At 39.9% G+C, this 12,909-nt stretch overlaps 4 protein-coding genes across 7 annotated transcripts in view; all 4 read left to right on the top strand.

The window, feature by feature from the left end:
• The window catches only part of LOC104809378 (puromycin-sensitive aminopeptidase), a 7,869-nt gene extending 4,953 nt beyond the window's left edge, over positions 1-2,916 (top strand). For 3 of the 4 annotated variants that reach the window (XM_010535343.1, XM_010535342.2, XM_010535344.2), the window contains exons 24-33: positions 410-578; positions 718-866; positions 952-1,090; positions 1,179-1,325; positions 1,547-1,628; positions 1,726-1,901; positions 2,040-2,150; positions 2,242-2,358; positions 2,457-2,528; positions 2,647-2,916. In XM_010535343.1, coding sequence (XP_010533645.1) covers positions 410-578; positions 718-866; positions 952-1,090; positions 1,179-1,325; positions 1,547-1,628; positions 1,726-1,901; positions 2,040-2,150; positions 2,242-2,358; positions 2,457-2,528; positions 2,647-2,727 — 1,243 coding nt within the window. In that variant the 3' untranslated portion in view covers positions 2,728-2,916. Of the gene's footprint in view, positions 1-409; positions 579-717; positions 867-951; positions 1,091-1,178; positions 1,326-1,546; positions 1,629-1,725; positions 1,902-2,039; positions 2,155-2,241; positions 2,359-2,456; positions 2,529-2,646 lie in introns of all 4 variants that reach the window. The other variant, XM_010535345.2, reaches the window with a different exon arrangement.
• Positions 2,917-5,087: 2,171 nt separating this feature from the next.
• Positions 5,088-7,303, top strand: LOC104809380. Its single transcript, XM_010535346.2, has 2 exons — positions 5,088-5,406; positions 5,886-7,303. Exons 1-2 carry the CDS (start codon positions 5,236-5,238, stop codon positions 6,930-6,932), a joined length of 1,218 nt encoding a protein of 405 aa, XP_010533648.1. The 5' UTR covers positions 5,088-5,235; the 3' UTR covers positions 6,933-7,303.
• Positions 7,304-7,433: 130 nt separating this feature from the next.
• Positions 7,434-9,498, top strand: LOC104809381 (BTB/POZ domain-containing protein At5g41330). Its single transcript, XM_010535347.1, has one exon. The coding sequence runs from the start codon at positions 7,685-7,687 to the stop codon at positions 9,062-9,064; it is 1,380 nt and encodes a 459-aa protein (XP_010533649.1). The 5' UTR covers positions 7,434-7,684; the 3' UTR covers positions 9,065-9,498.
• A 1,414-nt stretch (positions 9,499-10,912) lies between these two features.
• LOC104809382 (cytochrome P450 86A7) lies at positions 10,913-12,759 on the top strand. The gene has a single exon (XM_010535348.2). It carries the CDS (start codon positions 11,088-11,090, stop codon positions 12,657-12,659), a length of 1,572 nt encoding a protein of 523 aa, XP_010533650.1. The 5' UTR covers positions 10,913-11,087; the 3' UTR covers positions 12,660-12,759.
• Positions 12,760-12,909: the final 150 nt, after the last annotated feature.

Genomic DNA, 12,909 nt, shown 5'->3' on the forward strand with positions numbered 1-12,909 from the left:
ACCGGGTGGGGGAGGTGTTGGTGTTGCCGGCGGTGGCCAAGCCACGGGAGAAGAAGTGGTCGGGAGTTACTTTTGTCGGGTCCGTACAGGTGTATCCATTCACCTTAACCCCTGTTTTTTTTTTTTTTTTTTTTTGCCCATCTAACAATGAAGCTTGACTACATCAGATTTTGATTTAACACTTGTCTTTTAAATCTCGTACTTTCACATTTATAAACTTCATCTACCTTCCTTAGTTTTTGAAATTTGGGACTTCTACGATAAGGAAGCTCCAGAAACAATGCTGTAAAAGATTGCTTGTAGTTTGTTTTGTTGTCGGCACATTGCTCTCGCCTTTGTGTTTCATTTTCTGATATAATATTTACACAAAGAAACCACAATAGTCTGTTAAACATGTTCAATTTTGCAGTCAAGAAGTACCCCCAACTCCAGGACAACCCACCAAAGAATCGATGTTTATTCCTGTCGTTGTTGGTCTTCTGGACTCGAGTGGTAATGATATGAAACTGACTTCTGTTTATCACGACGGTACACCGGAAAGCATTTCAAGCAGCAGCACTATACTTCGAGTGACCAAGGTCAATTTTCTTATAATTCATGTCTTGTGTATATTCATGTATGTATACAATGTCGCTGCTATTTTCATTTGGTTTTCCGTTAATTTTTCTCCCTCAGGTGCCACCTTTTTCCTGAACTTGTGTTTTTGTTTATGCACAGAAAGAAGAAGAATTTGTGTTCTCTGATATATCCGAGCGACCAGTTCCTTCTCTACTGAGGGGACTCAGTGCTCCAGTGCGTCTAGAAACTGATCTTTCTGATAATGACTTGTTCTTCCTGCTAGCCCATGATTCAGACGAGTTCAACCGGTTTGTGCTTGTCTAAAACATATAAATTCTCTATGCTATGCTCATATCAATCAGAATTTCATCCCTGAGTTTTCTGTATTTTCAGCTGGGAGGCGGGTCAAGTTCTTGCGAGGAAGCTTATGCTCAGCTTAGTCGCTGACTTCCAGAAAAATAAGCCATTGGTTCTGAATCCAAAATTTGTGCAAGGTCTTGGCAGTATACTGTCCGAGTCGAGCTTAGACAAAGTACTACTCAAACATTTCCTTAACCACGAATTTGATTGTTAAGAAAGAGACTAGGGTTTTAGAAACTGATACGATCTTTGTTGTCTAGGAATTCATTGCCAAGGCAATTACACTGCCCGGTGAGGGAGAGATAATGGACATGATGGTGGTTGCGGATCCTGATGCTGTTCACGCCGTCCGAAAGTTTGTGAGAAAGCAGCTTGCATCCGAACTAAAAGCTCAGCTTCTAAAGACAGTATGTCATCTTCCCGTATACATATCGAATGTTTCAATTGAATAATCAAAGCCCGAGCACTAAGAACATGGAATTCTGGAATTCGATGTTGAATTAAATTATAAAACTGATCATAATCTTGTTTGTTATTTTAACCCATTTGAGCCAATGCCGTGTCCCGTTCTCTTGAATTCTCGGACTTATGTTTGATAGATCGCTGAAATTTCCATGTTTTTTGACAGGTTGAAAACAACAGAAGCACAGAAGCATATGTTTTCGACCATGATAGCATGGCGAGGCGTGCTTTGAAGAGCATAGCTCTAGGTTCATATTCCAAATTTCCAAGTTTTAAATTATTTAAGGAAACGTTTCTCTCATGATCAGATCTTAACTTTTATATGCGTTGAAATTTCTTCTCCAGCCTATCTTGCATCACTTGAATATCCAGCAATTACCGAGCTTGCCTTGAACGAATACAAGACCGCAACCAACATGACTGATCAATTTGCTGCTTTAGCAGCCTTAGCTCAGAGTCCGGGTAAAACTCGTGATGATGCTCTTGCCGACTTCTATGACAAGTGGCAGCACGATTTCTTGGTTCGTGTTCTTACTCTCAACGTCTCCCCCCCTTCTCGGGTTATATTATATCTGCCTGTTTTCCGCTTTGAAGAGTTGAATTGTCTAAACTCTACTCGATGTGAATGTATGATTCTTTTGATTTTCGTATTTTGTCAGGTTGTTAACAAATGGTTCGTCCTTCAAGCTACATCTGACATTCCCGGAAATGTTGAGAATGTCAAGAAGCTTTTGAATCATCCTGCATTTGATCTTCGTAACCCAAACAAGGCAAGTGCACTTCAACACTCGAGTTTTTCTGCTGTCTTATTGGGTTTTTTTTTTTGCTTAAACCCTTTCGGAATTTCCTGATTGAAAACAGGTTTACTCGCTCATTGGAGGATTCTGCGGATCCCCAGTGAATTTCCATGCCAAAGATGGATCGGGCTACAAGTTCTTGGGCGATATCGTCGTCCAATTAGACAAAATAAACCCTCAGGTAAACCCATCAAACCAGTCTGTATCTCCTCAGTTGCTCATGTCGGGTTTATGCCATTCCCTGGACTCCATAATTACCTGATTTTGTCAAAATTTCAGGTGGCTTCTCGCATGGTTTCCGCCTTTTCACGTTGGAAGCGTTATGACGAAACCCGACAAGCCCTCGCCAAGGTAAAAAGTGTCGAACTTTGCTCGAAAGATTTAATCTTTGGGGTGTATATCTAATCTGTCTCTGCAAAAGCCATTTTCTGCAAACAAATTTTTTTTATGATAATGGTTTTATTTGCAGGCACAACTGGAAATGATAATGTCAACAAATGGACTGTCTGAAAATGTGTTTGAGATTGCCTCTAAGAGCTTGGCTGCTTAGTTTCATGACATTCAACGGTAAATTACCTCAAAAAGAGACTTCTTCATAAACTTTTTACATCATATTCGCTATATATTTACATATGACTTGGACATTATACTTGCCGTTTGTTATTTTGGTCGTGCAATAAATTATTCGCGGATTTTAACAAGTGTTTTCGATCTTATCTAATTAAATACTCTTTAGTTCTCTTGTAATTTTATCCCTTTTTTTATTATCCAAAAAAATGATGCGAAACAGCTCAAATTTGGAAAGTTTGCTCGGTCCGGTTTTATCCAGACCGGTGATCGTACCAATCCAATAAGACCGGTCGACCGCAGAGCATTCAATTACACCGATTTTCAATAGTGAAATCATATTTGTATGAATATGCGCCTTGCATGATTAGTTATATATATATATATATATGTATATATAAATATATATATCATGATCTCATTCGGTTAATATGATTGTTAGCTAATAAAGAAAAATCTGAGTGCGCGAATCTTGAAAGTAGGAGATGGTCCTGATGGGGAGAGAATGAAACCACATGGAGACAGATTTCTGTCGTTTTTATAATATGTGATTTTAAATTAAAAACGACATTATGAGTTAATTTTGAGGCTTTTGCTTTTGAAGAAATCTCACCTGAATTTGTTGTCGTTTTCTCGCCTTGCACGTGCAATCTGCTGCAATATTATTTTAAGGATGGTTCATTTTTTTCCAATCGAATATTAACTCTGTAAATATAAAATGAATATTAATAATTTTTTAGAAAATAAATACTTTTAAAATAAAATTGAATTTCTATGGAAAAAATCAAACTGAAGAATTTGATTTAAAATTTTTTGAATGTATATAAAATAAAAATATCAAACTAAAATAAGAAAATATCGAACATAAATTTTTAAAAAAAAAGTCAAAATAAGGGCTTTTGCTGTAGCTTAGGTTTGGAATTTGTAAGATAAAGGCTTTGGGGTGGGTCGTCGACACGTGTCAGAGTACAGCCACCGAAGTGGAGTTGATGACCTAACTCACTGAACTTCCGACAGATCTTGAAAAAAATCCAAAGTTAGGGTGGAGATGTTATGGATCCATATTCGATTACTTTATAATATTTAAATGAATTTACTGGAGACTAAGGATTCGATGTTTAAAAATTTAAAGTCTTTAAGTGTTTGGTTATTTATCAGTGAGGAAAATTAAGAAAATTTCGTAATTTTTAATAAATATCACACGTTTATAATTTTAAAAATACGAAAAATAATTTGATAATTTGGATATTGTGTATATTATTCAACTCATGTAATTTGAGTATCCGATCATTTTCGATGAATTAAATATTTTTGTTCATTTCTAATCAACATGGTAATGGTAAAAACAATAATGGGTTTAATCTCGTGTAAAATATTCTTGTGTTGCTTTTGGACAGCGACTTAAATCTAATTCGTAATCAGAACGAATTAAACAATTTTCCTGTTAATTTAAGTAAAAATCCTCTAATTTTCCTGTTAATTTAAACAATTTTTTGCATATATATACACACACACATATATATACACTAGACGAACGTGCAAAGGAGTGAATTTGGCTAAATTAGGTGGGATGCTTATCCATCTCTATCAAAACGAAAAAGATGAAAAATGTATCCTTAAACTTTGTCATAAATCTCATCATTTTCCATTGGATATATATATATTTTTTTTGTTTTAATGTTTGCATCTCTATATCCCTCTTTACTTTTTTACTTTTCAGATTCCCATACCCCTCACCTTTGAATTTGTCAATAATTCGGTTCCATATTTTCCTAAAAGTTGAATAATTATAATAAATAATTCAGAAAAAAAAAAGAATTAAATGAATGAAAGACCAAAAAAAGTCAAGCCACCGTGCAAAACAAGTTGAATCGAAACGGGGATACATATAGTCTATAGATATATATGTGTGTGTGTATATGCTTTGAAAATTGTGAATGTGGGTCCCACAATTGATGCATAAATAATTATGCGCACGAGATGAAAGCTAAAGGCTACGAGTTCACTCGCACGTGCGCTTCTTTAACAGATCAGGAACATCTTGTATTACAGAAAATCATTGGTATAATATATATATATGATAAAAATGGGATTGCATTTTTTTGCTTCTGCTGCTAGCCTTTTAAAAAAATACCAAAATTTATAAAGTTCACATAACAAAATATCCATTTAAACAAAAAATAAACAAAATCCGCACCATATTTACAGTCTTTGTAGTGGACGAAATTGCCCCCGGAGATGGTATCAATTTACAAATGTTTTTGTGAACAGTGGCACGCCTTTGTGTTTGCCGTGTTTTGACCTCAAACCTTTGCTTGAGAGAGACGACCACGTATACATACATACATATATGTGTGTATATATATTATATTCAAATAGAAACAATTCCTGGAAATTTCGGATTTAGTGTATCGCTATATGTAAATGGTGCTTTCCAGGAGGGTGTTAAGGTATTATCTATCACTTGTTCGCTTGCCGTAAGGAGATTTGGATGCCTTGTTTGTTTCTCGGGAAAATATTTTCCAGCGAGAAAAAGAAAAAAGAGACAGAGGAAAAGATGAGTGGCGGTGGTAACAGAAACGACGCTTTGGAGACTATTAGTGCTGCTGCTTCTGCTATTGCTTCCGCCGATGATCGTGTTCCTCAAGCTACGACTACTCCGGTGAGTCTGTCTTCGTCCTGCTCAATTCCACGGATTTGGCTGGAAACGAAAGTTTGATTTGATCAGAATTAGCTTTCCAGTTGAGTTCATGGGAGTTTTTTTTCTTGATTTGATTTGATTCGGATTTCGTCGATCGGGTTTGCTTGGATGCTTGATAAAATCAGATCAACGCCCTTGGTTTTCGATTTGATCGATTTTCATTGATCTAGATGCGGTCGTTAATGGCGATTTCCATGAATCGAACAGTGTTTCTGAGTTTCTAAGCTAGTTTCCAGGACTTCGAGGCGATTTGCTTGTTGATCAATAAGATTCCCGTTTCTGAATTTGATCCATGGTGAATTAGTGTGAACAAGTTAGGTGTTCTGTAATGAATTAGGGCTGAGTTAGTATATGATTACAGAGAATTTTGGTTGCGTAATTACTCAGTAACTTTGAATTCATCAGCTTGCGTTTGCTGATCGTAGAATTGTGAAATGCAGAAGCGGAGATGGTGGAGCAGATGGAGTGTGTTTCTGTGTTTCGGATCTTCGAAACACGGGAAACGAATAGGGCACTCTGTTCTTGTTCCCGAACCGACGGCTCCAACGGCCAATCCACCGGCTCCCCTTGGATATCCGGCTCGGCCATCAGTCATTGCTCTGCCATTTGTTGCGCCTCCTTCGTCTCCTGCTTCATTTCTGCAGTCGGAGCCTCATTCTGCAATGCAATCACCCGTCGGTTTGCTGTCTTTTAGCCCTATCCCGAGCAATGTCTATTATTCGCCTTGCAACCATCCTTCTGTATTCGCCATTGGCCCTTACGCTCACGAAACCCAACTGGTTTCTCCACCGGCTTTCTCTACTTACAATACCGAGCCTTCCACCGCACCTATCACCCCTCCACCCGAGTCTATCCACTTGACCACTCCCTCCTCACCCGAGGTACCATTTGCTCAGCTCTTCAACCAGAGGATTCCGGCCTCCAACAACTATGAGTTCCAGTTCTACCAGCTTCCTCCCGGTAGCCCGCTCGGTCAGCTAATTTCTCCGAGCTCAGTGGTATCGGGTTCTGGCCCTGCTTCTCCTTTCACTGATGGTGAAATGGCCATAGGAAACCCTCGGTTCCCTCAGTTTCCGATCTGTGAGCCCCCAAAGCTCTTGAGCCCCGGGAAACTCTCCAGCCTCCACGTTCCCGAGACCCATACAATTCACACTAAAGGGCATCATCATCATGAGCCAAACCATCGGGTTTCGAGTGAAGAAGGCGCTTCACATGATCGAAATGCAGAGCATGTCATAAGATGTGTGGAGCAGAAGCTACGAACGACGTTTCCTGAAGCATCGCAACACCCATCTGGAGAAGCAGAAAGCGAAGAAAGGGATCGAACCGAGCATCTTCATCATCATCAGTCGGCCTCGCTTGGATCCGTCAAGGAATTCAATTTCAGGACAGAAGAGAAACAGACGATGATCACAGACGAAGACGGAATCCAGAAGAACAACTGGTCATTCTTCCCGGTCATTCAGCAGCCAGGTACTATTAGCTAACTGCCCTACAAAGATTTGGCTTCTTTCCGACAGAATCTGAACTGAAAAAAGAGAGGAGGATTCGGACACAAGTACAAAAAGATGCTGTTCCCGCGTGTTCGGAGTTCTTCAAGAAGCGAAAGGCCACGTAAGATTTGTCTGATTTACAAATGTATGGTGTGTCTCATCATAGGTTAGAAGATTCGATCAATAGCAGAAAGCACTTCTCCTCTTTGTTGCATTTTTAGTTCATATATACACACACATAATGATAGGTTGGTATGGTAGTTGTGTACATGTGGTTTTCCATAATTAGTTTTTGTTATGTATGTATGTATATACACATTAAAATTAAGGGGTTTTTTGGGCCTTTTAAGGGGCTTAAACCAACACTGCTAAAAACAGTTACATTTTAATGAAATATCTCAATTATCCAAGCCATTGTTTCCTATATTTTATTTTTATTAGATAAATGTAATCTATAGTTCTATGCCATAATTTACAAGCTATGATTCGGATAAATATAACGGATAATAGCAAAATAAAATGTTATGAATCGGATGAACCGAAATCGTAATATAACAAAAGGTGTATTGAGAATTACTTGTCGGATAAATATATAATTGCCGTTAATTGAAACACTGCTTGTACTTGTAAATATAAGAAAGAAAAACATTTAACTTGTTTCCTTGTGTTGTTCTCGGCGAATCCGAAGATTTTTCTCGGGGAGAAAATTCTAGGGTTTATCCAACTGCGAAATTCTGGGGGTTCCGATGAATCTTCCGAGGATTACTTCTCGTGAACCAAACCCGGAATCTGATGGTGTCTCCATTAACGTCGGTGGCCGAATCTTCCAGACGACGAAGCAAACCCTAGCCCTCGCCGGCTCCGATTCCCTCCTCTTCCGACTCGCTGAGTCGACCCGGTTCATTGACCGTGACCCAGAATTGTTCTCCCTGCTTCTCTCTCTCCTCCGCACCGGAAACCTGCCGGCGAGATCACGCGCCTTCGATATTCGCGATCTCATCGACGAATCCAGGTACTACGGCATCGAGGCTTTTCTCATCGATTCTCTCTCGAATTCGTCGCAGTTCGAGGCGTTCAATCTTCAGAAATCGCTGGTTCTGCCATTGAACGGCCGAGATTCGCCGTCCACGATCGCAGCGATGGCGAACGGTGGTCTCCACGTAGCTCACGGCAGCAAAATCACGTCGTTCGATTGGTCGCTGCGGCGGAAATCGACGATCCCTACGGCGTTCTCCGCCGTGGATTCTCTCCTCGAGATCTCGCCGGGCATTGCCGCCGCCGGAGCTACGGATTACCCAGGTTTGCAGATTCTCGATCTCAAAAATGGATTCGTCCGGCATACGTTGAATTGGGAGAATCCCACTAGGTCTAGCTCCACTGTTCAAGCCATCGGTTCCTCGAATGAATATCTCTTCACTAGCTTTGAATCCAGTAGAAGAACCTCGAATTCGATAATGGTGTATGATTTAGCTAGCTTGATGCCAGTGGCTGAGATTGATCACCGTGAAATCTACGGTTCGGACATTGATTCCGGGATCCCATCTGATAAATTGAGCTGGATTCCGAGTTACAATCTGTTAATGGCTTCAGGGTCTCATAGTAGTCCATCAGGTGTGATGGGTCACATCAGGTTTTGGGACATACGAACGAGGAACATGGTTTGGGAGATCAAGGAGACACTAGATTGCTTCTCGGATGTCACTGTTTCAGATAATCTCTCTGCGGTTTTCAAAGTCGGAGTGATGTCGGGCGAAGTGTTCTACACTGAGTTGAGAAGTCTAGGAGCCGAGGATCCATGGATTTTCATCGGAGATCAAAGAAGAAGCTTGAATGGGAAAAGGGAAGGAATCGGGTGTAAGATCAATAGCTATGGGAACAATGTGTTCTGTAGTAAGGGAGGAGATCTAGAGTTATGTTCCGAGGTAATCACGGCTCTGTTGGGGAACGCTGTCCGGGATGTACCGGATGGAAGATTGTTTAGGAAGAGTTTGATGGGTAGTTCCCGGGATCTGGGAGGAAACAGGATATCCCAATTGGCATTTGGAGGTAACCGAATGTTTGTGACCCGAAAGGATTCCCGATGTATCGAGGTTTGGCAAAGTCCTGGCCGCGAAATATCGATTTAGGGTTTTATCCAGATCGAAAACCAAGAAGATCTGTAATGTGTGAACCAGAAAGATGTGCAATGTGTTGAGATCTTGCAGAGTTGCGGTCGGGAAATCAATGGCGAGGGTTTTGAGTTTGAGGCTGTTCTTGAATTAGGTTTAGGTGTTTCATGTAAAAGTATACCATACATGAAAAACTTTTTATTATTTCTAATGTATTATATTTACTTCATAATCATCAACTGAAATAAATGCTAAACGGGTGTTGTTACATAAAGGGGTCCCACATGGCTAACATGGAATCCACGTGGCTAGGAAGTGTAGGACCCACAAGCCGACAAAGCCGGTGGATCGTTGATTATTGTACGTAAACCTATCGTCTTTTAACACTTTGTAGTTATCGTTCTTCTTCTTGTTCTGTTACTGTCAATGTTACCTTTTCCTGGTTCTCTCTTTTTTCCACTTTAAAAAAAATGAGATTTTTTTTTTTCGGTTACGTGAATCTAAAAAAATCAGTTATATATCGTAATTTGAGTCATGATAGACATATTTTTTTAGCTGATTTATAAATAAATTTTGAGCAATGTATTGTATCACAATACAAATAAAATTACACGTTTATATAAAAAAAAAAGGACACAAATCTTGTTACTTTTGTTTATAATTTAATTTCCTATATCTTGAGTTTTTTCCAAGTAAATTCATTTCGACTCATCCACGTGCCCAAATGAACCCATTGGGATTGGGAAAAAAATGATTAGTACAAAGACAAAATGACCACAACATCATAATAAGGCTATAAATTATAATGAATCAAATGTACCAAGTTATATAAGTCGCATGCGTGTAGACAGAGAAATCAAAGCATTGATACCTCTTCAACTAAATCCAATTTAATGCCGGAATTTAAGTTGAAATGGTATTTTCCTCCTTTCTCTCTCTCTACTATTTTGAATTATTAAATTATCAATAATCAATTAAATTTCCGTGCCATTAATTTACCTAACTTAACATTATTTTTTTATACACCACGAGGTGTCCTAAATGACGTTTATCTATACATCGACGCCTTTAAATTTTATATATTCAGATTAATTCTCCTTCGTCACTACGTCAATGCACTAAATAGTAACATTGGCAATATTTTCTTCGTTTCATACATGGGCTCGTTATAAAAAGCTACCATCCTTTCTATGTTATCTTTAGGATTCAATAGATTTTATATAGATGACAGTAATTATATTAGCTTTGATATATATATGTATATATTTTGTTTAACAAAACCATGTATGATGATGATGATCATTCAAATAAAAGGGATCCAACTCTTTATCTTGCCATCATAATCTAACTCTAAATAAATATGTAGTAAGCTAACGAATTTGAGTCAGTATTAATTATTCAGTCCGATCGCAAGAAGTTTATTATATACATATACATATATATATGTATGTATATGAATCGATAGACATCATTATCATGTATTGTTTTCTAGTTTAATTTGCCTCACCAACTTTTAAGTGGCCACTTATTTCCATAGCTATATAGCAAGTTAGTTTCATCCCGTCGTCTTCTTTCGGTTCATTAAAGAGAGACTAAAGTTGGGAATTATAAAGCGTAAATCTTTCTTAAAACTATGTTCCGTCAAAATAGGAATAGCGTTATAGCCATGCAAAAATCAGTGGTATAACAAAGGTCACATTCATGTGTATAATATACGTACAGAACTATAATTCGTATGGCAACATGCATGTGAATGGTGAAGTCTAGTTCCATGTAAACTCGTAAATTTCCAATATAATACAGTGGCCCGACTCCCACATGACCCAGCAATTATTTAAGTCTCTTGTGGTTATTTTTCAACAACAAACTTCGTTGCCGTATTTAATGCTCCTAAAATTTTATTTCGTTTTCTTCAAACAATACATCTGGTTGTTTTTCTCTATAAAGCACATTGTTCTTTATCTTCCATTCACAAACCAGACATCACACTCTTGTCTCTTCTTCTTCTTCTTGTTCGATATTACCTGCGGTCATCCGTCAGATGGAGGGATCAACGGCTGCGATCATCCTAGGCGTGGTGGCAGCCTACATGTTATGGTTCGTGCTGATCTCAAGGTCCCTAAGAGGTCCACGTGTCTGGCCCCTATTGGGCAGTCTCCCCGCCCTCATCAAGAACGCACACCGCATGCACGACTTCATCGCCGATAACCTCCGCACGTGCGGAGGCACGTACCAGACATGCACACTCGCGATTCCCTTCCTAGCCACGAGCCAAAGTCACGTGACTGTCACCTGCTCTCCGAAGAACCTGGAGCACATCCTCAAGACCCGGTTCGAGAACTACCCCAAGGGTCCGAGCTGGCAATCCGTCTTCCACGATCTGCTCGGCGACGGGATCTTCAACTCCGACGGTGACACGTGGCGGTTCCAGCGTAAGACCGCCGCACTGGAATTCACCACCCGCACGCTTCGCCAAGCCATGGGTCGTTGGGTTAACCGGGCGATCAAGAACCGGCTCATACCGATTCTCGAGACGGCTCAGACCCGAACTGAACCGGTCGACCTCCAGGATATTCTCCTCCGGTTAACTTTCGATAACATATGCGGTTTAGCTTTCGGGAAAGATCCGAGAACGTTGTCGCCGGAATTTCCAGAGAACAGCTTCGCTTCAGCCTTCGACCGAGCCACTGAAGCAACGCTTCAACGGTTTATAATGCCGGAGTCTATATGGAAGCTCAGGAAATGGCTAGGGCTTGGCATGGAATCCGACATGAGCCGCAGTCTTCGCCACGTGGACGGATACTTATCCGACATCATCACTACTCGCAAGCTCGAGCTGCTGAGTCAGCAATCCGATGATGGTTCCCACCACGACGACTTGTTGTCTCGGTTCATGAGGAAGAAGGAGTCCTACTCGGACGAGTTTCTCAAATACGTGGCAATGAATTTCATCCTAGCTGGACGGGACACGTCATCCACTGCCATGAGCTGGTTTTTCTGGTTAATAAGCATAAACCCGGAAGTCGAGGAGAAGATCGTGACAGAAATCTGCACAGTTCTGATGGCGACACGTGGCAAAAACGTATCTGAATGGACAGATGAACCGTTGACTTTCGAAGAAGTTGACCGGTTGGTATATCTAAAAGCGTCATTGTCCGAGACGCTGCGATTATACCCGTCCGTGCCCGAAGACTCGAAGTATGTCGTGAATGACGATGTTCTACCCGACGGAACATTCGTCCCGAAAGGCTCGAACGTAACATATTCGATATATTCGATGGGCCGGATGAAGTTTATATGGGGAGAAGACTGTTTAGAATTCAAACCCGAACGTTGGATACTTTCGAATTCGGATATAGATACCGAAATACGTAATAATCAGTATAAATTCGTGGCGTTCAATGCCGGCCCGAGGATCTGTTTGGGCAAAGATTTGGCATATTTGCAGATGAAATCGATAGTGGCAGCCGTTTTGCTCCGACACCGGATAACGGTGGCGGCGGGACACAAAGTGGAACAGAAGATGTCGTTAACGTTGTTCATGAAGTATGGTCTTAAAGTGAATGTGCATAAAAGAGACTTAACGTCCGTTCTGGAAAAATTGAATGGTTAGGACTTAGAACAATGATACAGTGGTATGTGTGGCAGAAATGAAATTATCGGGGTTATCATGGGCAAATGCACGGTTTAGTAATTGTATGTTTTTTTTTTCTCTAACGAATGATAATTGTGTGATGTTTGAAAATTTTATTATTAGCAAAAAGATTAAAACTACGTTGTTTTTAGAGAACTGGTAATGTATAAATTCTAGTGATGCAAATAAAGTATTCGATGTTATTTTTATTTTCTTTTTACTTGAAGCA

This window comes from Tarenaya hassleriana, unplaced genomic scaffold (genome assembly GCF_000463585.1).
Source record: "Tarenaya hassleriana unplaced genomic scaffold, ASM46358v1 Cleome16, whole genome shotgun sequence".
NCBI lineage: Eukaryota > Viridiplantae > Streptophyta > Magnoliopsida > Brassicales > Cleomaceae > Tarenaya > Tarenaya hassleriana.